This window comes from Gigantopelta aegis, chromosome 6 (genome assembly GCF_016097555.1).
Source record: "Gigantopelta aegis isolate Gae_Host chromosome 6, Gae_host_genome, whole genome shotgun sequence".
In the NCBI taxonomy this organism is placed as follows: domain Eukaryota; kingdom Metazoa; phylum Mollusca; class Gastropoda; order Neomphalida; family Peltospiridae; genus Gigantopelta; species Gigantopelta aegis.
This window is the reverse complement of record NC_054704.1, coordinates 16036461-16063216: the sequence shown is the minus strand read 5'-3', so window position 1 is coordinate 16063216 and position 26756 is coordinate 16036461. Positions and strand designations below refer to the sequence as shown.

General features: G+C 35.8%; 2 protein-coding genes across 3 annotated transcripts in view; one reads left to right on the top strand and one right to left on the bottom strand.

Moving 5' to 3' along the window:
* LOC121375696 (mucolipin-3-like) overlaps window positions 1-24392 on the bottom strand; it is a 40591-nt gene extending 16199 nt beyond the window's left edge. Inside the window, exons 1-8 of one of the 2 annotated variants that reach the window (XM_041503287.1) lie at window positions 24214-24392; window positions 16310-16599; window positions 14865-15056; window positions 13992-14145; window positions 12410-12524; window positions 11075-11171; window positions 6454-6544; window positions 148-263 (exon numbers count right to left, since the gene is read on the bottom strand). In XM_041503287.1, coding sequence (XP_041359221.1) covers window positions 148-263; window positions 6454-6544; window positions 11075-11171; window positions 12410-12524; window positions 13992-14145; window positions 14865-15056; window positions 16310-16599; window positions 24214-24244 — 1086 coding nt within the window. In that variant the 5' untranslated portion in view covers window positions 24245-24392. Of the gene's footprint in view, window positions 1-147; window positions 264-6453; window positions 6545-11074; window positions 11172-12409; window positions 12525-13991; window positions 14146-14864; window positions 15057-16309; window positions 16600-22245; window positions 22363-24213 lie in introns of those variants that run through there. The other variant, XM_041503288.1, reaches the window with a different exon arrangement.
* Window positions 24393-25586: 1194 nt separating this feature from the next.
* LOC121374259 (proteasome adapter and scaffold protein ECM29-like) overlaps window positions 25587-26756 on the top strand; it is a 58757-nt gene continuing 57587 nt past the window's right edge. The window contains exon 1 of the mRNA XM_041501287.1: window positions 25587-25691. Coding sequence (XP_041357221.1) covers window positions 25658-25691 — 34 coding nt within the window. The 5' untranslated portion in view covers window positions 25587-25657. The remainder of the gene's footprint in view (window positions 25692-26756) is intronic.

The following is a 26756-nucleotide window of genomic DNA, read 5'->3' as shown; positions in this document are numbered from 1 at the left end:
ACTTTCCCCTTTAAGAATGATGCGTCACAGGAAAACCCCCACAACAACATTACAAGCTATTCCAAATGCTTAAATACTAAAAATACACTCAAGATTAGAGCTTTAAAGAAATAAATGACTAAACAGAACTAATTGTTTAGCAAGTACCTTCCTCAGTTTCTGAGCTCTGTATACTGATCGTAGACAGAGTGCACATGACAGGATGCACACGCCAATAACAAAACCATCAAACACAATCTGGCTGAGACCTCCATTGGAATTCTCTACAACAAACAACAACAACAAACACTAACATCTTGTTCATGTAGTCATGGTCTGTACTTCCACCTTTACAACACTAACACAAGCATTCTGAGAGCACTGCTAAAGTAATACATGTCCCCTACCGGACCCGACAAATTTTTGTATCTCCTAATTTTAAGGGCCATAACTCTGTCAAATATGGGTAAATCGTCATGAAAGAAAGAAAGAAAGAAAGAAAGAAAGAAGTGTTTTATTTAACGACGCACTTAACACATTTTAATTACGGTTATATGGTGTCAGACATATGGTTAAGGACCACACAGATTTTGAGAGGAAACCTGCTATCGCCACTACATGGGCTACTCTTTCCGATTAGCAGCAAGGGATCTTTTATTTGCACTTCCCACAGGCAGGATAGCACAAACCATGGCCTTTGTTGAACCAGTTATGGATCACTGGTCGGTGCAAGTGGTTTACACCTACCTATTGAGCCTTGCGGAGCACTCACTCAGGGTTTGGAGTCGGTATCTGGATTGAAAATCCCATGCCTCGACTGGGATCCGAACCCAGTACCTACCAGCCTGTAGACCGATGTCCTAACCACAACGCCACCGAGGCCGGTAAATCGTCATGAAAGTCAAACTTAATCTGTAACAGTATATGATAAAGCTATACACAAAATTTCAGCTCAATATCTCAAGGCATCCGGGGAAAAAAAAAAACATCTGGAAAACTATATGTAGGACAGATGGACAGACAGACAGACAGACGGATGAAGATGAAACCTATAGTGCCCTCTGGTTGGGGACCAATAAAAAAAAAAAAAATGATTGAAACTGCTGTCATTGCAAGTTTTTGGTTTGGTATATAGAGGTTTCGTCACAAGTGTTTTTTAATATGGAAAATATCAACCGAGCCTTGACAAATACCGATTAACTAGACGAGGTTAATATTTTACATATTAAAAAACACCAGTAGCGAATTCTATTTATCCATTAACACTTCTAAAATAACATTTGATTTCAATTTTTTAGTAAATCACAGTACTAAAGTCACCGCCATTGGTAACTCGAGGATGCAAACTGCGAACTCACGCGAGATCTCGCAAAAATAGACCTGTGGACAAGTTGGGGGGCATGGAGAATGGGAGGCCATGCAATAGGAATGTGAATATCTCCATGATTAATTATTCTATCAGTAGGGAACCCAAAAATTCTGTCGACATCCAACAAAACTTATTGGAGACATTTATGAATTATTGCTTATCACAAAATAAAAAATATTTTGTTGTCAATGCCCGACAAACCATCAGTTTGGATTCATACGCAATAAATATCGGATATGGGCTGAAATAATATTAATGTGTCCGCGCGTGTATGTATGCAGATATTTATTGTATTTAACATAATTTAAATATTTATACAGCATTATACAAATAAATACATTCAGGATTCTTGTCGGGATTTAAAATTTTGTTCGGTATTTGCAATAAAATTAAATGATACATATGAAATTTGAGCTATAAAACATTAGAATCAGGCTCGTAGGAATGGTATCTGGAGTTGGGGGAGGGGAGGGGGCACAATCTGTAGTGGAGGGACACAGTTTAGTTGGTGAGGTGGGGGGGGGGGGCAAAAAGCCATATTTTAAACCGGGTTTATAAAAGTGGGGCTATAGTCCACCCCACCCCTCCGACTTCTTGGTTGCTACCAACCTGAGAATGGTCAGAAATGTAACTGTATTGCATATACAGCTATTTAAATTCAAAGCAAGATTATTTAACCTAAGAAAGATGTAAGTTTTATTTATAACAGATTAGACTAGGTAACAGCGTGATAATATAGCTACAAACTCAGGATGGTCTCTTTATTATATAATTAATTAATCAATGTACTACAGTAGTGTCGTTAAACAAAACAAACTTTACTTATTACATGAATATTTAAAACATATTATATTTAATGACAAAACCTAATTACGTGTGTGTTAATCCCCAAGCTGCTAAAAGAAACCAAAGCATGCCCCTTTAATCGCCGAACTGCTCTAGTTCAGTGTTACATAAAACAAGACATATAGTTTACAGTTATCAAAAGTCCGAGTTACATCAAACAACAAAATACATCAAAAGTGTTGCATGCAATCAGTTGTACTGTGGCAGACTCTTTGCTTTTGTTAGTCTTAAAGGAAGGGACAATTAAGGCATTTGGCCTGGTATGCATATTCAACGATATATAATACACATTATTGCTTAATATCAACAAGCATAATCGTATAGTTAATTAATAAAACGATTAAATGTGACGGCTATTATATATAACGGGTGCAGCCATTTTGTATCATCCCAGTGAATACGCCCTCTGGCGAGCTGGTGGTTACGTAATACCTAACGTGTCACGTCAGGAATTTGTCTTCAAACTGATAAAACAAAATATACCTGATTTCTGTGGATGCATTGCAATATTCTGTAATAATAGTCATCCCAGTAAACCAGCAACAATTATATATTTATGTTTAATACAAAATAAACCACCACTGTCAAAGTGTTGAAATAACTGTATTATGGTTTGTACATAAATTAACCCATGTACTGAAATAATAATCGGAGTGTTTTCTTAGTTAATTGGTCTTTTCTTTCCGTGGCCTGTACCTGTGGTTCCTGATTGGCAGGTGTATATTTAGACAGTCCCCAGACACTGTGTCTAGACACACTAAAAAGACGTGCCTCTTTTATTAAGATCACAGGGTACTGTGTGTTAACCATACGGACACCCCTCTAATCGTAATCGATTAGCCGTCTGCTTTATTACTGTAAGTAATTCTGTAAAACCCTTGATTAAGTAGACTTTCCCATCTAAAATCACAAAACTTACCAATTACGTAGTCCCAAAGAAAAGAAAATTATCACTTGGGTATCGTGAGTGGTCGTTTTTTTGCTCGAACATAGCATACATGTACCAATAGGCCTAATAATATGGGGTTTTTTTCTTTGGATTTTTTAAAAAAGAAAAATACTATAACTCCATTTCGTTCTATTGATGCAAATTGAAATATATTTAGTTAAATAGTTTATTATACTATCAAGTCATTTATGTTGTTTTACAAGTCATATACCACCGGACGTCACAAAAACAAAACAAAATGGCTGCTCCCAGTTAGCAGGAATAATCATGTTTTTTTATTAACTCAACAATTATGCGTTTTTCATGTGTTAAAGTGTCAGTATGTGTTGATGGTCCGGGTATGCATCTTTCCTACACATAAATCTCTTGTTTGAGTTTACTCTACCTTTAATGACTGCAGACGGACAGCACACAACCTTAATCTCTTGTCTGTAAGCTTGACTGGGCAGCCAAATCCACACACAGCAATAAGTTATTTAACATATATAACCCATCCCTCCAAAGCATCACTACAATCGTTACAATTTTAGGTAACCATTGGTATAAAGTAATATAACCCACAAATTAAAAAATATTAAAAGAATAGGATATTTCTTTAGTGTTCTACCAGTTCAGAAAATATTTTGCTCCAGCACTTTCTTGCCACGTGACTTCTGGAGAATCAATTATTTCAGTCAACTTGTAAATTAACTGATTCACTTGACAGGTAAAAAGCCATAATAGGCATGTTTTCATAAGATTATGTACGTTATATTCAATTTACTTATTCATTTCCTTCTTAATTTCCTTTGAAGTTTTATAGCTTACCAGGTGTACATAACATGGTACATAATAACATCATTTACAGACATAATGGAAGGTGTTGGTATAAAACAGTTAAGGAGAATATGATAATATGTGTACAGAACTCTATTTAAAACTAAGTAACCATAGATTCATGCCTTCTTATTATTTTGTATAAATATTTTCCTAACTTACATACTTTGAAGAATGCTATAATAATGATTAATATATAATCATAAAAAAAAAGGTGCAAGTTCATACAGTTTGAAACTTTAATCCTAGTGTAGTAATCATGGAAGTAATCATAAATTATGATTACATTAGCGATGTAATCGATTACGATTACGATTACATGGTATTCTCAAACAGAGTAATCGATTACGATTACGATTACATGAAAATATGTAATCGATTATGATTACTGATTATGATTACCCCATATCTATATATATCTGGACCCCCCCCAATCCCCCCCCCCCCTACGGCTCCTCGCTTTCGGCGCTTGCGTTTGATGAGTTCCGTTTACATAAAATTTCGACACCCCCCCCCAGCTAATCATGCTGGCTATGGGCCTAAAGTTATATACACTATCATAAGTTAGACCAAACATCAAATTAGGATCGTATCGGGTTGCATGAATCTACCACCCTGGAAAGGTTGCTGCACTTTGTTATGTATAATCATGTACATTATAAAAACATGTGATACTTGCATACCATATCGATATATAGGACTTCTCCCTATACTTGTAAATGTGTATCAAAGTGCTGATGGTATCACTGATGATCTCGACCAATGTTCTCAGGTACAAAATACAAAATAGTAACCAAACACTATTGTACATACAAATATAAGTTTACTTCAATCTGATCTTCATGTAAAGAAGAAGATGTCATCTTCTAAATTCTTCAAAACAAACAACGCAAACAGCATTTCAACTTTTACTTCTGCGTTTACATGTGATGTCAAACTTTGAGCTGCATTTACTCGGTTTCTGACGTCATGCTAAGTTGTAGGTTTTCGCGTGTGACGGCTCATATATGTTTTAAAACTTCGTAAATATCAGATATTATTTCAAGTGAAGTTGTATGTATTTGATATAAATGATAGTGAAAATAAAATAAAATAATAAATAAAATAAGATAAATAAATAAGTAAATAAATAAATAAATAAATAAATAATTTGTGGTTAGACATGTAACACTGATTAGTAGTTGTACGACTGTCTTTTTTTAATGAAAAGATAAGGGGAAAATAGAGCTATGATAAAGGTTTATGTGAGTTAGGGGTTTTGTTGGGGGGGTTTTAGGGGGAAGGGGAGGCATATTTTATTAAATTTTAAATACTGATACATGTGGAGTATTAAACATCACTGGAAATCCGCGTGAGTATTTAACTATAATTCTAATTGTTAAAAGAAAAAACACATTCCACTAAAGTTAATTTTATTGTATGAATCTTTTAATTTTGTGTTGTTAAAATACCCTTGACAGGCGGCTCCAAAGATTTCGTGTAAGTTAATGTTTCACTGCTTTTGGTCTTAAACTATTCCAATGTAAACCGTTTTTTGCAGCCATTTTAACATCTTCTACAAAATATGTACGTTAGTCGCTAGAGATTCACAGCTCCTATAAAGCTACTCACGACGCTCATGACAACTGTCGATTATGCCCCCCAATTTGTATATAGCCTCGATACCGTCCAATTCGGCAACAGATGGTACTCTTTGCGCATGTGCGCAATGGGAATGTGAAAGAGGTCTATTCACAGCAACACATTAACTAAAGACAGGGTTCAAACTTAACGGTCGCCCGATTGCCCCTGGTGACTGAAAATGACGACGGGCGACTGAAAACCCACAGTAAGGTTGCCCTCCTGGCGACCGATTTATTTTTGTGCAATATTGTTGTTTTTTTTGAAAATATTATTCGGGCAAGTGAAAATAGATCCGGGCAAGTGAAAGTGCTGTCACCACTTGCCCAGATGGCAACTCAAAAAAAAAGTTAAGCGCAGACACTGCCTAAAGACCTTGCAAATTTGCATACCATTATTAACCGGGTTAATACACTAAAATTATCACATGGGTTTATGACATGGATATCCTGGGTAAGTTATAGGATAAATATTTTTATGTATACAAAATGTAAAATTAGCCATTTGTAAGGTCCCTAATGTATAAATCCGTGTCATGTTCATATAATTCTAACTGATTGTGCAATCTAAAGTTGAGCAAATTAATCGTAACTGATGATCAATGATGGAATTCCGCACCGATTCCCAACACTATGTGTGATAGATGGATGGACAGGTGGACGGACGGACGGACAGACAGACGGAGACAAAACCTATAATTCCGTCCAGTCGGACCAGTATGGGACTAATGAATTAGTAGGTTATTATTAGTCACAGAGATTATGTACAGATCACACAAACACAGTAATGGCCCAATAATTGAACCATTACCCTGGCAATACCAAGTTTTGACAACTAATTCAATATTATAGATTTGCATTTTTAAATTACTCACGTTGATTCATGTTATGACATTTTATCTCAGTGGCATCCATATTCACTGCTATCAACATCTGCCCATCTCTATTGCGATTATCAAAAGCCACCTGCAAAATATAAAATGGATTTATAATATATGAAGTGTATTTTCCTGCGTTTATGAAGTGCTTTTAATTAATAATAAAAATAAATGTACAGTTAATACTTTTATTGTTAAAGGTTTTTTTTGTTTTGTTTAACGACACCACTAGAGCACATTGATTTATTAATCATTGGCTACTGGATGTCAAACATTTGGTAATTTTGACATATAACCTTATAGAGGAAACATTTTTTCATTAGTAACAGGGGATTTTTAATATGCACCATCCCTCAGACAGGATAGCACATACCTTTGATATACCAGTTGTGATGCACTGGCTGGAATGAGAAATAGCCCAATGGGCCCATTGACAGGGATCGATCCCAAACCGACCGCACATCAAGTGACCATTTTACCACTGGGCTACGTCCTGCCCCTATCTTTATTGTAACCTAAACCAAATATATGTGTCGTAAAGTCACTGACCCTAGTTTTCCAAATATATGTGTCGTAAAGTCACTGACCCTAGTTTTCCAAATATATGTGTCGTAAAGTCACTGACACTAGTTTTCCAAATATATGTGTCGTAAAGTCACTGACACTAGTTTTCCAAATATATGTGTCGTAAAGTCACTGGCCCTAGTTTTCCAAATATATGTGTCGTAAAGTCACTGACCCTAGTTTTCCAAATATATGTGTCGTAAAGTCACTGACACTAGTTTTCCAAATATATGTGTCGTAAAGTCACTGGCCCTAGTTTTCCAAATATATGTGTCGTAAAGTCACTGACACTAGTTTTCCAAATATATGTGTCGTAAAGTCACTGGCCCTAGTTTTCCAAATATATGTGTCGTAAAGTCACTGGCCCTAGTTTTCCAAATATATGTGTTGTAAAGTCACTGACACTAGTTTTCCAAATATACATGTATGTGTCGTAAAGTCACTGACCCTAGTTTTCCAAGTATGTACCTTTCCTGGTTTGCATAAAATGAATTTTGAGTTGCAATAAAAAGGATTTTATAGTGCGCAAGAATAAATCTTGTGCACTATAAATGAAAAAAGAAAGAAAGAAATGTTTTATTTAACGACGCACTCAACACATTTTATTGACGGTTATATGGCATCAGACATATGGTTAAGGACCACATGTATATTGAGAGAGGAAACATGCTGTCGCCACTTCATGAGCTACTCTTTTCGATTAGCAGCAAGGGTTCTTTTATATGCACCATCCCAGAGACAGGATAGTACATACCACATTCTTTGATGGTAGTACTAGACCAAATAACTTCCGGCTGGGTCAAAGTTGGAGGTGCACCGAACTTTTGATAGAGAAGTGAACACCACAAGTCCTGTGATTGGTTATAAACGTGAGTGTGTTGGCTGTAAAAAATAATAGTTTTATCTGGGTTAAAAAAAAATGCAATTTTATTTCATCTAGTACCAATGTGTCAAGTAGCCTTGTGCTTGAAACATGTATGGGGTACCTGTAAAAAAAAGTACTTGAATTTTGTGCGGAACTAGGGTAGTCATAGACGCTACCCGTTATCTCAGAAACGAGCAGCTTGACCCCCATTTTTTTCTGATTCACTTTAAGTGTGAGGGGTGGTAGTATTTATATCCGTGGCGTTTATGTCGGTTGATACGTTGCAGGTAGGAGTTTTAGCCACATATGTTACTATTGTCGTCTATGGGATTTGATTTGGTAGTATACACCCTATAGCACATATTCAGTGCATAATAAAAAATATTATGATTTTGTCATTTTATTTAATTAAACTATACTGGTTGATTAATTAGCCATCACTCGACCATGCAAGTTCACAATGACCTTGACCTTGACAATAATCTCTGTACATGGCTCTGAATGGAGTTTGAATCAAAGTTAGCACTGAAGAAAAGTTGGTTTTGGCCTATAATTCATACTGTAAAGATTTCAATAATTTCTTTTTACATGGTATTTGACTTGCCATATACCGTACAACTGTTCTTAAATATGGTATTATATATAGGCAACCTGAACTAAGATTTTAATAGCAATTTATTTTTATATTAAAAATAACATGTGCCAATAGTGGGTTAATGTCTTTAGTTTCCATTAACATTGTTAATTTTTTATGTATGAAATTCTGAAAACTCAAATTTGTAAAGAACTTGATTTTTATTGTCATTTTGACATATTTATAGGATGCTAAGTTATATTTTAGAAAAAATAGTAGTTTTCTGAAAAAAATGTAAGTAAATTTGAAGAAAAACTTTACCAAAAACATAATTAAATTTGTTCTCACTATTGTGCCTTCTATTCTTATTTGTACATAACAATAAGGTTGTTAAACATATACTTAGATCTCCAGATAATTTTTTTTTCTTAATAATCACTTAGTTAGCTCTCATGAAAAGCATTTTGAGTTTATACTAGATTCAGAACCAATTTTTTCAGATTTGATTATCTGCCTTGGATTAAGTTGATAATTTATTTTATTGTTAAAGCTGTATTACCTAATGTTACTAGCTAAATAAAATGCTGGATTACAGATTGTAGGAATACATCTAATATACATATTGTATTCATCCAGATTAGAAAATAATGCAAGAAAATAGATGTTAGGGTAATTTTGTCATTTAAAAATAGTTTTTTTCAGTAATTAATCAAAAATAAATGTGTGAAAGCTGCATGATAATTCCAGATATCACAACTATTAAAACCTCCAACTACAGTAGGCTATAAATAAAATATAGTCAGGAATATTGGTGGCTGCCAATGGTTTTCATGGTTCATTATGAAAATCAGCATGGCCGATGGATTTGAAATTCCAACACCTGGTAACTTGGAGACACCCACACCCAGCATACAGGATTTCCTCCCAACACTAATGTTCAGGACATTAAGTCATTACTTCATACAGGTACAGTCATGTTTGTGTTTCCTTCCTCAGACAGTGTATTTTTTAAATACTGATATTTCTTTGATGTGCCTGTTAAGGTCTTCATAATCTAGGGGTCAATCATGTGCATGTGTTTTAATGGAATTCTTTAAAGGGGTAGAGGTACTCTGACTATCTTTGTTGTCTCTATATATATACCTGAGTACACAAACCCAACTGAAAGTAAATATCTTCAGGAGTTTTATTTTAAAACATTTTGTTGTTTAATATGACATATTGCATTTGTACAAAACTATATGCAATATATGTTTTTTGAGGTGTACATTATATTAGGTTGCACTGTAGAAACAACAGTATCAGTGAGGTTGTCAGTTTATGTCAGAATACACCAGATCCTGGTTGTCATAAAGACACATAGCTGGACACTTTTTGAAAAATGTATGTTATCAGTATAGGTAGTACTAGACCAAATAACTTCCGGCTGGGTCAAATTTGGAGGTGCACCGAACTTTTGATAGAGAAGTGAACACCACAAGTCCTGTGATTGGTTATAAATGTGAGTGTGTTGGTTGTAAAAAATAATAGTTTTATCTGGGTTAAAAAAAAATGCAATTTTATTTCATCTAGTACCAATGTGTCAAGTAGCCTTGTGCTTGAAACATGTATGGGGTACCTGTAAAAAAAAGTACTCGAATTTTGTGCGGAACTAGGGTAGTCATAGACGCTACCCGTTATCTCAGAAACGAGCAGCTTCACCCCCATTTTTTTCTGATTCACTTTAAGTGTGAGGGGTGGTAGTATTTATATCCGTGGCGTTTATGTCGGTTGATACGTTGCAGGTAGGAGTTTTAGTCACATATGTTACTATTGTCGTCTATGGGATTTGATTTGGTAGTATACACCCTGATATACCAGTCGTGGTACACTGGCTGGAACGAGAAATAGCCCAATGGGCCCACCAACGGGGATCAATCCCAGACCGACCATGCATCGAGCGAGTGCTTTACCACTGGGCTACGTCCCACCTCCACTATAAATGAGTGCAAACCACTAGTATTTATTACACATACAACCTTTCTATATTATGATTAACAAAAGTTTAGTAAAATAACACAATTTATTTTGTCTGCAAAGTTGATTGAATTGTATGGATTTGACGGAACGCTGAACGTCCTGGCTAGGAACATAACGTCATTTGGGTGAACACTTACCACACATGCGAGATTCTGTAACACACATATGTTCAACAAAATATTTTTTTATTGCACAGTCTGAATTGTCTTTATAGTAAGATTAAATGGATATGTAGTAAAATACTGAATCGCCAAATCATTACCCTTCTAATAGCTGCTGTACCCTAAATCATGATTGTTAAAAGAATAGTTTGCTGGAAATATTTCAACAGTACTGTTGTGAGACCACTGACAGACTTGCGCACACTCAGTTCTCGGGAGTTTTTGTTTTTACATCATTTCAGGTTTCTGGAGTGTTCGTTGTTCAAATGTTCAAACGTTTAAAATAAATACATGTTGTCGGATGTTCAAAATTTTATTTAAAGTTCTTCAATGATCACCTGCTTTAGGCTTTGAGAACAAGAACCCTGATAATTTTAGCATATGTGTATACCACATTCTTTTACAAAATATTAAAATGAGGCCAAAATATCTCACCGTAATATTAAGACTGAAGCAGGCAGGGCCCCAGCGAGCAGCAAACAGATTCAAGTGGTAAGAATTGTACGACAGCTTGAGGTCAACTTCCAGCAACCTGCAATAATTAATTAAGTAACAGGAGCGTACAAATGAAAAGTCTCTCATTAGTTACCAGTACTGGCGAAAAACAAAACTAGGCCACCAGAATTTTCACTAGCCTACAGAACAATAAAATATAGCTACAAGAACAAGCATTCTGAGAGTACAAGCAATACATGTCCCATACCAGGGATGTAATTCACTAAACTCTCGCAACTTTGCGATATCAAAGTGCAATGCTAAAAGACTTGCAAAGAGGATGCTTTGTTGTCTAGCAGAGCCTAAGAGACCTTTGTGAATTAGGCCCCAGGTTTCGTATTCATAGACGTACTTAAGTCAATGTATAATACTTATCTATGTACTTTAGGTATGTATTTAGGTATTATTACATTTATGAATACGGAGCCTGGTCCATAAATGTTTTGTATCTCCTAAGTTCACAGGCCATAACTCTTTGAAAAAAGGGTAAATTGGAATGAAAGTTAAAACTTGATCTGTTACAGTACTTAATAAAGTTATACACAAAATATCAGCTCAATATTATGAGGCAATGTGGGAAAAAAAGAAGTCCGGAATACAAAGTTTTATATCTCCCAAGTTCAAGGGCCATAAGTTAGTGAAAAAGTTGTAAATTGCAATGAAAGTCAAACTTGCTCTGTAACAGAACATGATAAAGCAATACACAAAATCTCAAGGCATTGTGAAAAAACACTAGGAAAACTATATGTGGGACAGACGAATGGACAGAGAGACAAGACAAGATGGAGATGTAACCTAAAGTCCTCTCCAGTTGGAGTGGTAGGAGACTAATAATAACTTCAAATGCTCATTAATTGAAACAAAACATGTTAAAACCTCCATTTTATTGCAGATTAACTTTGATATTTTATTAATTTTAATGAATGAAATAGGAGTAATAAAGTATTGAGAAAAATAACCCAACTAAAAATAATTTGCTTAGTCAGAAAAAGGTCATTAGTGGTAATATTTTTAAACTTATCTGCCAGTATTTTCATTCTCATTTGGTAAGCAGACCAGTATTTTTTGCAATTCTGATTAATTTTTGAGGATTTTATAATATTATGGTAAATGTTATAGGATAAATAATGCTATGTAACAAAAAATCTGTATATACATTCAATTTTTTGTCAGAGAAGCAATGAAATGAGATAGGCAGTATATGTCAACATGTCATAAGGTAAAACTAAATTAATTTTCAATTTTCATGGAAACATAAACAAAAATAGGACATACCTGTCCCATTCAAAAGAGTTATTAGTTTTTTTCATGACCTGATCAATGTCAAAAATGAAGTCTGTGGAGTTTGTTGTGGTATTCCAGAACTCAATAGGAAATAGATCAAAACAATCTATAAGAAACAGAAATAAAAACAAAGTTAAGTAAGTAAGAAATTCTTTATGCCCGAGATTCTGAAAGATTTGAATCTCATAGAAATGCAATTATAGAGGGGTTTTAAACCAATAAATAAATGTCAACTACAGCAAGCATTCTGAGAGTCCTGCTAAAGAAATACATGTCCCCAACTGGGTCCAACAAATCTCCAAAGTTCTGTGAAAAATGGGTAAACCATCATGAAAGTTACACTTGGTCCGTTTAACAGTACATGATAAAGCTATATACACAATTTCAGCTCAATATCGTGAGGCATTAAAAAAAAAGTCTGGAAAATGTGTTTTCATATCTCCTATGTTTAAGGGCCATAACTCTGTCAAAAATGGGTAAATCACCATGAAAGTTAAACTTGATCTGTAATAGTACATGATAAAGCTATATACAAAATGTCTGCCTAATATACATGGATGTGAGGGGCTGGAACAAAAAAGCTTACTGCGGCCGGGGTCCAGGGGCCGCTCAAGAGCCCCTGAAGGAAAATTGTTGTTTGCAACCCCTGGAACTGCCAAAAATTGCATTCAATGCTAACAAATCTAAACTGGTTATAACTTATAATATAAGGCACACATCATAAACCGTGAAAACATGCAAATGAACCTTGTGTGGTCAACAATATTGAAAATCATGTTTTTGTTTTTTTAGATGAAATGGAAAAGTGCATTAATGCATTTCCGGTTAGCTCTCACATCCCTGAATATCTGAAAAACTATATGTGGGATGGACGGACGGACAGACAAGACACACAGACGGAGATGAAACTTATAGTCCCTTCTGGTTGGACCGGTAGTTGACTAATTAGCCCTACAGAAATATATAAAATTATGATATAGAATTAAGAAGTCTGGGGTAGGTTTTGGGGGTGGGGGTTTAGGGGGTGTCACTTTAGTTTTTTTTTTCATATGATGTTTTATTTTTCCACAGTTTGTTTTGCTAACAAAAATCCTACATTTTTTTACAAACCATTATGAAACAAACTTTACCAAATTACTAATACAGTGAAACCTCTGAAACCGGACCCTCCATAAACCAGAATTCCCTCAAAACCGGACCCTCTATAAACCAGAATTCCCTCAAAAACTGACCCTCTATAAACCAGAATTCCCTCAAAACCGGACCCTCTATAAACCCAGAATTCCCTCAAAACCGGACCCTCTATAAACCAAAATTCCCTCAAAACCGGACCCTCTATAAACCAGAATTCCGTCAAAACTGAATGTTTTTCGTGATAACTTTTTAAATATCACTACAGAATACAACATCTCTAAACCAAACACCCTCTAAAACTGTTCCATGGGTGTCCGGTTAAAAGAGGTTTCACTGTACTTTTTATCTTTTTCCCCAGCTAAATAAACACTTTATTTAACAAATTCTAATTTCTCATTAGTGCATTTAGAATATAAAATAATTCCAGTGTAATACATACGAAATACTATTTCTGGGTTTATGATAAATGATCCATTTGGAAATATTTTGCCAGTGTTGTAGTATTGCTGACAAAATTCCATGGGAGGTATCAAAGTTTCGTTTTGTGTTCTGTATCGAAAGGAAGCCAGCGCTATGTTGGGAGTGTGATAATACTGAAACAAACAAAGAAAAATGTTTAACAATGAAAACGGACACTCGGTCAAAATTCAATAATTTGAAATTCAAGGGGTTATTGAAACATTTAGAATAACAATAAAATGAAAATGGAAAAGACTTGTAATGTATATTCTGCCATACTTATCTTTGCAAATAATTATTTTTCCGAAAGATATCTTTAAACAAAAACAATATAGATTTGTTGTAATTTAGTTTGTAATTTATAAATTTTGATTCAAAAATCAGTTTTAAACAATTTATATGAGGAATGAAAGAACAGAAATTATGATTAAAGAGAAAAAAAGTGAGTTTGTTTTGTTTAATGACACCATAAGAGCACATTAGATCATTCTGACATATAGTCTTGTGAAGAAACCCGCTACATCTTTCCATTAGCAGCAAGGAATCTTTTATATGCAAAATCCTACAGACAGGCCAGCACATACCACAGCCTTTGATATACCAGTCGTGGGACTGGTTGGGATGCATAAAACCAAACCAATCAGAAAACTAAGGACGTTCAATCCTAAAACCCAAGCACCTCTGACTGGGCTAGATCACCCCACCCTACCCCCACCCACACCCAGAGGTAAAAAAAAGAAAGAGTAAAAACAATTTGTATGTATCATCTGGGTTCTGACAAATATTATTTTTAAGACCAGCACAATTTGTAACATTGCATTGTTTAAACTTGAAATATACATTTAAGTATTACCTGATACATTGCAAAGTTGATATATTCAGCAAGTTCTTGTCGTGTGTAAATGGCGTATGCGCCAGTTGCTGGTGGATAGGGCATCGTCTCAAAGGAAGGATCCCAGTTTTTAAGTAGGAGGTGCTTCAGAGCAATGTGGTTTTTCTCAAAATACTCCACGATGCTGTACCGCTGCAGCCCGAACAAATAGACCTGTTAAAAGAGGAAAATACTTGACAAACATCACAGAACAAAACCCCAAGGAGAAACCGGAGGCAAAATGTTGTGGGGGTTTTTGTCGGTCCTGAGCACAGTTATTTCAGTCAGTAGGCAGCTACTACTTCAGTCAGCATGCAGCCACTACTTCAATGACCAGGCAGCCACTACTTTTATGAGCAGGCAGCCACTACTATAGTGAACAGGCAGCCACTACTCCGGTGAGCAGGCAGCCACTACTCCGGTGAGCAGGCAGCCACTACTCCAGTGAGCAGGCAGCCACTACTTAAGTCAGAAGGCAGCCACTACTTAAGTCAGAAGGCAGCCATTACTTTGTTGAGCAAGCAGCCACTACTTCGGTGAGCAGGCAGCCACTACTTCGCTCAGTAGGCAGCCACTACTTCGCTCAGTAGGCAGCCACTATTTTGGTCACTAGGCAGCCACTACCTTGGTGAGCAGGCAGCCACTACTTCGGTCAGCAGGCAGCCACTACTTAAGTCAGAAGGCAGCCACTACTTTTGTGAGCAGGCAGCCACTACTTCGGTGAGCAGGCAGCCACTACTTTTGTGAGCAGGCAGCCACTACTTTGGTGAGCAGGCAGCCACTACTTTGGTGCGCAGGCAGCCACTACTTCGATGAGCAGCTAGCCACTACTTTGGTGCGCAGGCAGCCACTACTTCGATGAGCAGGTAGCCACTACTTGGTGAGCAGGCAGCCACTACTCCGGTGAGCAGGCAGCCACTACTTCGCTCAGTAGGCAGCCACTACTTTGGTCACTAGGCAGCCACTACTTTGGTGAGCAGGCAGCCACTATTTCGTTGAGCAGGCAGCCACTACTTCGGTCACTAGGCAGCCACTACTTCGGTCACTAGGCAGCCACTACTTCAGTCACTAGGCAGCAACTACTGCACAGTCCAACTCAACCAACTTCTCATGCTTACAGTAATGAACATCACTGTGTTCCTGTCATATGGCACCTACTGTGAAAATATTAACAATTGTGAACTGCTACTGACAATATTCAGGTATTTCTCATGTAACCAGGGATAGCTTTAGCACTCGGCAAATTCGCCACTGTTAATTTTAAAAACAATTGATAAATTTTATTTTAATTTGGTAAAATAATTTAATGTAATAACTGATATATTGTTTGAAAATAACTAGGTTTGTGCAATTTTGTAAGATTAAAATATAAATTGGCGAAATGTTCTGCTCACCCAGAGCTACATGTAGCTAAGCACATAACTTACCTGTACGGTAACAACAATAACTTTCAAAATCTGCAGGATCAGTTTCCATGGTATTTTGCGTCTCGCTTTGAATTTACTGCATGGATCCATGAAGAAGAACTTGAGCTTCCGCTGCAGTTTGTTTTCCATTGACGGAGTGTAGAATGACGAAACTCTGGTGAGAGGTGCACACAAACTGGGAGTCTCGTCATTGTCTGGAATGATGTTGTCATGGTGACCATGATGCCCATCACAATGTTCAGCGGAGTTGATGCCTACAACTCTTTCCACACTCGCCATGTTATCCAATTCTAAAAAAAAAAAATATTTTATAACAATGGAGGACTGCAGAATCAAAAACGAGGATATACGGTCAACCCATGTGCGGGTGTAGGTTATACATCCGGCAAGGGGAGATAATTCTGCAGTGGAGGTTATAACTCAGGGTCGTATAGCATTGTTGTTGTGCTAGTACGGTAAGTTGAATAAGACTATTACAAACTGATTATTCTAGTTCTTATAGAAATGAATTACATCATATTATATTTAAAAGTTATGTTATTATAGCAATTTGATCCATGTTCCCACCGTCTTCTAAATCTATAATTTCAATATGTTAAATCCTTTTAAAAATTTTTATTTCAGTGCTGTAATTATTTCCACTTTTGAGGGGTGGGAGGTAGCACAGTGGTAAAGTGCTCATCTGATGTGCCATCAGGTTAGGATCAAGACCCATTGGGCTATTTCTCATTCCAGCCAGTGTGTAACAGGTCGTTGGCATGTGTTACCCTGTCTGTGATTCTTTGCTGTTAATCAGAGGGAGTATCCCATTGCATTACAGCAGGGAGTTTCGTCTCTCATTATATGTAATCCATAACCATATGCTCTACACCATATAAACGTCATTAAAATGTATTGAGTAAATCTTTAAATAAACATTCCTTCTTTCCTTCCACTCAAGATATATGTACAGTCATCTGTAAATTTGATGTTTGTGGTCTTGTACCTGAGTCATTGAGTCTGTAAACTTGCTGTGCATTAGTCACTACTGATACAACAACAACAGCAGCAACAAAAATCTAAATCTTCAAATGAAATACAAAACCAAGTAATACCAGCCTTGAATCTAATGTCAAGTCCACTATGGCACCAAGGCCGGTACCACAATAACACCAAGCAATTAATATTTTCATACTTGTACTGGTCCAAAAAGATCAACCAGTTTGGAACTTAATGTTTGAGATTCTGTTGTTACAAGTTGACAAAGGGGTGGAATGTACCTTAGTGATCGTATTTTCACCTTGGGAATGATGGGTCGTAGGATCGATCACCCTCAATGGACTCAGGTTTCTTCCATCCAAACCAGAGACCCAAATATTACAGACACATCAAAGACCAATTCTTGCCATTTAAGAACAGCTAACAATATTCTGCTCCCCATCACTACCCTGAGACTAATTCAAGGAAAGGAATTTTCAGTTCCCCTTAGCATGTGAATTGATATGGTATCATTAAGGTAATATCTTAAGTTAGAGAAGCATTAATCGCAATCCTCAAAATTTTTCATCACAAGGTCTGATGTACTGTCCTGTCTATGGGAAGAGTTAACATTGGTTTTATTTAATGACATCACTAGTGCACACTGATTACTTAATCATCGGATGTCAAACATTTGAAAATGGTGACTCATAGTCCAAAGAGGAAACCTGCTACCTTTTTCCATTAGCAGCAAGGGATCTTTTATATGCACTTTCCCACAGACACAGACACTGACAGCAAAACACAAACCACGGCCTTTGACCAGTTGTGGTGAACTGGTTGGAACGAGAGAGAAAAAAAACCAATCAGCTGAAAAGATTCGACCGAGGTGGTTTGATCCTGCGATGGAAGCACCTCGGGGGAGCACTCAACCGACTGAGATAAATCCCACCCCTCGTCTATGGGAAAGTGCATATGAAAAAATCCATTACTGCTTTAAATACCAATAGGAGTAACCTATTTGGCAAAAACAGATTACCTAAATCTTTCTATTAACTAACCATATATGTTAGACACCACATAGCCATAATTTAAAATGTGCTGAGGTGTCATTAATAAAATATTCCTTTCATTTCCCTTCCAAACTTGACAACTTCCCTCATTCACTATCTATATGGTCAAGTTTCTTGTTCACTTGTGACTGAAAACCCCCCCCAACACATGCGGCCATTGGAACTGATTGAACGCTGGAACATTTCTCGTTTCGACAGCCTGCACCACCAGGTTGGATTCTTTTTTAGCGAGATTCCTTGCCTCCACGTCATTTCTCCGTCTGACTATCGACTAGTTTTTTTCGTGACTCGTATGACGGCCATTCTGCAGAACGCCACGGCTGTTCACATTTAGTCTCTACACTAGGATTGACCGCCCCACTCTAAGAAGAAATAGGAAGCAGGATCGGCCCCTACTACTCTTTTTCTAAACTTTACCTTGCTTTATAGTGATACCATCTCGTATCCTCCAGAGTCAGGCCTGTCCACACCACTATACCAACCCATGATGACTGGACTATACCCTAGTCTGATACCCTCTCGTTCAGACAGATCCGGCTTCTCAAGATCTGTATTTCAGCACAGCACTACACCTTCAACGTCTATCGACTGTCAATCTAGGGGTTTTCTTGACGGGATGCAACCCATCTCGTCCCTTTAAGATGTGCACCCAAACGGCCTTAACGAGGCCACTCGCGTGGACATATCGATCGGACTTTAAACTTTTAGATCTGCGTTCAAAGTTTTATGTCGAAATTACTTTTTTTTTATTTATATTATTAAATAGTCCAATCCTCTCCTCTTTCTCTTATTTAATTTTGGACTGTCCTTCTAAAATGCTCCAAATTATATAAATATTCGGCTGAGCAGTCAATTTTTTTTATTTTTTGGCTTGTAACCTTTTTATTTTTTTTATTTAATCTATTAACTTTTTTTTACTAATTGCTATTTTCAAAATTCTGCCCACCGATCTTATCGGAGGTCGGACTCGGGATGGGCATGTTCGAAACCCTAGTGGTATATGGGCACGTTAAACTAGTTATCATCATCACCAACACAACCAGCTTCCCAACAAATGGAATTTGACGAAAAAAGATGTCACTGTTGTTTCTACATCCTTGTTATGGACGACTTGTCAAGGAAACCTAGCCCATGTAGAACAAGTTTAATGATGGAAAGTTTTACATTACCATAGACGGATACTGAATCATTCTATAAAAAAGACAGATATAATATATAACACATGATATACAAATGTGACAGATATATGGATATATAGATGTAGTAGTGTTGGTATAAAGTGCTCCTGGCAGTAGCTAGTGGGAATTTCTCTATTAGCTCAATTGGTAGAGCACTGGACTCTCGTATTAAAGAGTCTAAAGTTTGAATCCTCTCAGTGGAGGTTGATTTTTATCTGTTACATAGATAGCATAAAAATACTAATATTAAATAGTATACATGTATCACTGTAATGTAAGGATTTGGTAATGTGTGACATTACCAGTGGTGTATTTTATAAATAATATCTGCATTATTGTTGACGTTCGTATTGGAAGATAATGCACCCTTTAATAGAATCAAACAAAAATGTTTGGTCTGTTTATTGAGTCTGGTCAATCGCGTCATCTAGTGTGGTTGTAATCATGTCATAGTATAGTCAGTCAGGTTGTTGTCAGTATTCCGTCCCATTAGGTGGGTTTGTAGTAATTGATAATAAAGATTTAGCATATGTTTTAGTATAACAAATAAAAACCAGATTCACTTTTAGGCCATGAAACGAATCTTGTTAAGAATAGAAATAGGTTTTGACCGGCCTCGGTGGCGTCGTGGTTAGGCCATCGGTCTACAGGCTGGTAGGTATTGGGTTCGGATCCCAGTCGAGGCATGGGATTTTTAATCCAGATACCGACTCCAAACCCTGAGTGAGTGCTCCGCAAGGCTCAATGGGTAGGTGTAAACCACTTGCACTGACCAGTGATCCATAACTGGTTCAACAAAGGCGATAGTTTGTGCTATCCTGCCTGTGGGAAGTGCAAATAAAAGATCTCTTGCTGCTAATCGGAAAGAGTAGCCCATGTAGTGGCGACAGCGGGTTTCCTCTTTAAAATCTGTGTGGTCCTTAACTATATGTCTGACGCCATATAACCGTAAATAAAATGTGTTGAGTGCGTCGTTAAATAAAACATTTCTTTCTAATTAAGTTTGGGAATAGAGTAAGCAATACCCAGCACATAAAGGTGTAGGTCCCGGGTATTGTGGATATTTATTTGACAAGTTCAATTACAAGAACAGAGTGTGCACACATGAGGCTTATGCATGTAAACGGATTGTTTGTATTGTTTTGTACTAGTGAAGTAAGTGCAAGTGCACTAAAGTAGTGTCAGAAATAGAATTAAAATGATTTTCGTCAATCATTTCTTTCATATTAAACTGAAAAGTAACTATTTTGTAAATACCTATTTAATGATACTCTACCTAATTTAGCCTTTACTTGTTTGGGCTTTCACTGATGTACAAGGTGGTGTTTACTCTTGAAATTAAAATAAAGATGTCCGTAGACAGGAGATTTGTGACCTTTATTAGAACAGACTATAACACAGCTTGATGGATGTGTCAGTTTCATTTACCCTTAAACAAACTTTTAATTTATAACTGCAAGATAACTGATTATTTTGAACTGCAGCATAAATTATTAATTATGACCAGCATATTTAATGAATATAAATTCAATATAAATACCGTAGAAATTTACACAATCTTGCAATCACTTAAAGGTGCTACATCAGAAGTTATATGTATGCATCTGTTTGTGATAAAGATTCTCCAATAAAAATGTATTTTCTATTAGTAGATAAAATCATTTCCTATAATCATTTATGGGCATATAGTTAAAGGTGTAGTCTTTAAATGTTAAAGCAAAATTTAATAAAAACATGATTTGCAATAGCTGTCATAATGCAACTTTGAGATAGCACCTTTAATACCGGAAAATAGATCACAAGCTCAAAATGGTTCGTGACAGTTTTGCTCAAAAGTTACTTATAAATGTCTACAAATATTTTGTTTTGGAGAGGAATAGGGGTAAACCATCATCAAAAAGGGTCACTCACATATTGTAACAGCAATGAAATTGACATCATATTTTTTATGTTGACCAAAATTTTAATTTCAAGAGTAAACACCACCTTGTACATCAATGAGAGCAAAAACAAGTAAATGCTAAATTAGGTAGACTATAATTAAATAGATATTTACAAAAGATTTACTTTTCGGTTCAATATGTAAGAAATAATCGACGAAAATAATTTTTATTCTATTTCCGATAACACTATAGTATTTTGTCATAAACAACTTGAGATATTGTTTGTAAACTACAGTATTTTTCTAGTGAAGCGTTGGTGGATTTTTGAGTACAAAATTCATTATCTGTATTTTTTTAGACTCAGTCTGTCGAGTTCGTTAATTAATTAGTTATAGATTAGTAGATGATTGAACTCAAGTCTTTTAAGGTCATCACCTGACTTGTTAAATACATTGAGTAGAATATATTGTTAGTTATTTAGCCCTGGAATAATTTAGTGTTAGTATATAGCTATTATTGATTATTTAATTACTAAGGGAGACATATACATATACATTCAACAAGTTGTTAACCTGTTAAAATCAATTAATTATTAATAAACGTTGATGAAGTTGAACATTTGTTGGTGATCTTTTGCCTTCATTAGTAAATTGACCATTTACCAGACACCCAGTTTTCCTGGGTCGTTGCAGTATATGCATATTCATTTGTAAGGGATTTTTTTTTTTTTAAATCAGTATGATCCATCACATCTGTCATTCTTTACAATTTTTGGATGTCTTATCCTAGCAATATCCGCCTTTTCCTCATGCATTACTGATACACATTATGAAACCTATGATTACCTGTTAACAGTGATGTTACCCTCTTATGATAATCAGTGTCATCAGATTAGGACACACTTCAGTCATCTCCACTGTCTGCTGTCAGTGGTATTAAACAGTATGTGTGACCTGCAGTGCAAGCCCACATACCTTAACATTCAACTGACTTCTGGTTACAGGTCCCATGACTGTCATATGTCACTACCGTACATGTTCTAAAAAAATTACTGATACCATCAACTAATTATATAATGATATGGTAAAGAGAATATTTAAGTATTTATGAAAAGGAAAAACATGTGACTGTACCAAATGTTTTATTAATTATTCGTCCCACCTTATATAATGCATTACAATACTAATGTATTCAGCGACATTAAAGGAAAGGAATGTTTAATGACACCACAGCACTGTTTAATCAATCACAGCTTTCAAAATTTAACAATACTTTATATGTTCTGTATGTTAATTAATATATACCATGTATATAACCTTAGTATTCTCCTCAAATTATTTCAAAATGGACTGTGCAGACCCATTGATTTTTGTATAACAATAACTCATATAAAGTAATGACATGTGGAAACTGAACCATATTTCATAATATATACGACCTAATAAATTTTTATATGATCTTAAAAACTAAGTTAGTGTCACAGAGCTCAGCAACACTAATTAAAGACATAATAATTAATACATTAAAAATGGATAGAAAACTAATGAAATTAATATTTCTGTCAATGTAACTGTAGTGCTTTGAATTCCATTGGTTGCTCAGAGGAAACAATTAGTATGTGATCACATGACCGGACACAGGATACTGATGAAAGTGACCAGCGAACACTTTGACTAATTTTCAAAGACTAGCACATGCACTTGATGATATTTTCTTCATTAGAAACCAAGTTATTATTATTTTTTTTTTAGCAAATTATCAATATTAACATCAATTTATATCGCCAAATAAAAATAAAATTTGCCAATTGCTTTTAAAATTTACAATTAGCAAATTTTGGCAGAGCTGGAAAACATTTAATATCACATTCAAACTCTGTATTGCTGTGAAAAGTAATTATTAAGGGGCCATTGAACAATTATGTATGCAAAAAGTGTACTCCACCCCTCTAAAATTATGAAATGCTCATTAATACCTCTTCCCCCACCTACCCTGTCACTATCATATAATTTAATTTAACCAATATCAAGGGTGGACACAGGAAATATTTTAGGGTAGGACAAAAGGGAACATAGTCCAACTATTGAAAATAACTCTTCAATAAATGCTTCACATTTGTGAAATGAAAACTGTAAACAAATTGTTAAAAAAGGGGCACTTGAACCCCCTTTGTCCTCTCCTTTGAATATTATTGGATTAAAATTTTAATTAGTTTTGATTGTTTGGCTAACTGAAAACATAACTTATGAGGCCATCTCCTTGGTAAGAACTAAATTAGATAGAAAATCATTTCAAAACAGCAATGAATTGCTGATTTTAACTTTATAAATATATATGAACAGGAGACGTAACTCTTAACAAACAATCCTTCCCTCCCCCATAATGTTCCATGACGCATCCCATGATACTCAGGGTGAGATTTAGCTCATGCAGTGACACAAGTCCTTGCATGAGGTGTGATGGGTTGCAGAATCAATCACCCGGCTCTATGCCAGACTATGGACTCAGTTATTTTCCCTGTCTCAACCAGAGCCCTACATCTGGTACATCAAAGGCCACGGTATGTACTGTCCTGTTTATAGGCAAGTGCATAAAACAATGCCGTGCTGCATTATTGGTAATTTGCCAGTGAAGTGGTGGCAGCAGGTTTCCTCTCTGTTACTGTTGACAGTGCCAAAACTAAGAAAGCAGTTTTTAAACAAATATTCCTTCCATTTTCCATGTTACCCTTTTCCTTCTACACTGTTACGTAATTGTTGTATGCCCCTGCCCCACCCCAAACTGCACCTTCCAGTATTTCATGCAAAGTATACCTGATGTCTTTGAAGCTGAACTATTCAACATTGATGCTTGAATTTGAACACCTATTAGTTTTACTTTCCAGTCTGACTATTTCAATATCCTCATGGTAAGGAAGCGGAAGCGAAAGCAACATTCATACTTCTGGGTCCGAGTACAGGGCACAACAAAAATTTTGAGGAACTGCGATCCGTAATCGACCGATGTGTTCCGAATAAAATCGGCCTCCTCCAATCTTGTTATACACGATAGTCGTAAAATCTTGTTATCTATTAAAAACAAATATTGCTCGAAATTAACATTTCATTTATTGTATAAGTCATATTATATGTTTATCTTTGACCAAATTATATCTGAAATTATATTGCGTATTTCTTTACGACAACTGTCAATCAAATTATATTAGTACATATAAAATGGAAATTAAAATATTATACGAATGCTGATCGTTGAAACCGTTTCCTCCCCCATAACAACCCCCCCCCAACAAACCCCCCAAAAGCAAAAAAACAACACCAAAAAAAAAACAACAAAAAAACAAAAAACACACACACACACACACACACACACACACACACACACACACACACACACACAAACACAAAACCACCAAAACAACAAACATAAAATACCAAACCAAAACCCACCCACCCTAAAACAAAATATCAACAACCCCCAAATCCACCGAAAAAACAACAACAACAACCCCCGAAAAAAACCAAACAACCAAAAACAAACAACAAACACAGAAAAAAAAGCAGAGGATAAAATACAAACAAGTACTGGATTATAGATCTTAATAAACTCGTGTGTGGCGTGATCTAGAGCCCTCAGTCATTATCTGGAGCACTCACCTGAGTTTTGTGTGCCCCAGTGGCCACATTCTCTGGTTTATCAAAGCATGGCATGTGCTGTCTTGTCTGTAGGGAAATACATATAAATATCCCTTGCTCCTAATAGTAATAGAAAAATGTAGAGAGTTTACTTTAAAAAATGACCAATGTTTGACATCCAATAGCCGATGATTAATTGTTAAACAAAACAAACTTTAACTTTTCAAAGGACAATAGTGTGTTACAAGGGGGAAAATATGTGGATGATATATTCTGAATGGTTAAATACAAACAAATTTATACGCGAGATTGCGTCTTTAAAATAAACGTTACATAACAGTAGTCCTCGTTTTGGTCTCATAAAGTAGTGTACATAAATTGAACGTGTAAATCACATATAGTGTGTTTCAAACCGTATTTGATCTTTTTCTCTATTTTTCCCCTTTTTAATATTAGGATATATCTTTTAAATATAGTATTCAAAATTATTTATTAGCCTTATTTCGCACACTCTGTCAATCCACAATTTTAATTTTATTTTTGTTTATTTCAGTGCAAAACACAAGTCATAGCCAAACTCCCGTTTAAACATAAACTTTAAAAGATTCGTCAATACACGTTCCAAATGGCAGGGTCGGCTTCCAGTCAGGATGAACGCAGTGCGTTTTATTTTATTTTTTAAAATGGAAACTTTATATAGGCCCTAAATGTTTTGTTTTTAGAATATTGTCACATAATTGTGCTTTTTATCCACTTTTCGGCAACTGAGTGGGCATAAATGATAAGGCTAAGCACTGAAGCAGTTCAGTTGTAGTTAAAGCTGCAATATCGAGCAGAGCAACGCTAATTACTGTATTGTAATGGAAACATTAGCCAACACTTCAGTTTATACTCCAGGAACAGAAGACCCTGTCAAAGTCAGCTTTACTATTTTAGAGCTCACAAGTTGGAACTTTTGCAGGGAGTGAAGTTTTGTCTGGTCCGCTCGCTTTGAATAAACCGGCGCAGGAAATAAGCGTGCTGACAATTGGTCACGGTTCGAGATTCTGACCAATAAACAACGTGGACACCTATTATATGATTTTAATGCCGTATAATGCCTAACCGGGCCGGTCAGATTTCGCAGGCTTGTTTGTCGGTCGTTGAGATCGAATGAACAACAAAACATATATATATGTATATATATATATATATATATTTTTGCTATAATGTTTAAAATGCGAGAGAAGATCATGTACCGGCGTGAGAGCGTGACACAACGTTCAAATGCGTGAGTTTCACGCCGAATGCGTAAGACTTGACAGCACTGTTACTTAGGCAACGGCTTGCAGTTTTAGCTCCAGGAAAGGCAAGTGTGATCACTCCACTTTTTTTTTTATGTGATTGCTCGTCTAACACCATTTTAGGAGAGTGATCAACAGCTCGCTCACCTTCACTAGAGTATGCGTCAACTTAATAAAGAAACAATCAGTAAATTTTTGTGATGTTCGAATGATTGATTTTAATTTGTCAAATTCATTGGTTGGGCACTACAGATGTGATGATTGGTTATAAAAATCCTAGCTTGAGTAACCTCTAGTCCTCCCCTTCTTAACCTTTAGACTACTGGATTAATTTTTAACAAAAACCACCTTGAGTGGGTACAAGTTTATAATTTTTACTCATATATATTCACTTAAATGTTTTATAAATACATGAAATAAAGTTCATATATGAATCTGTAA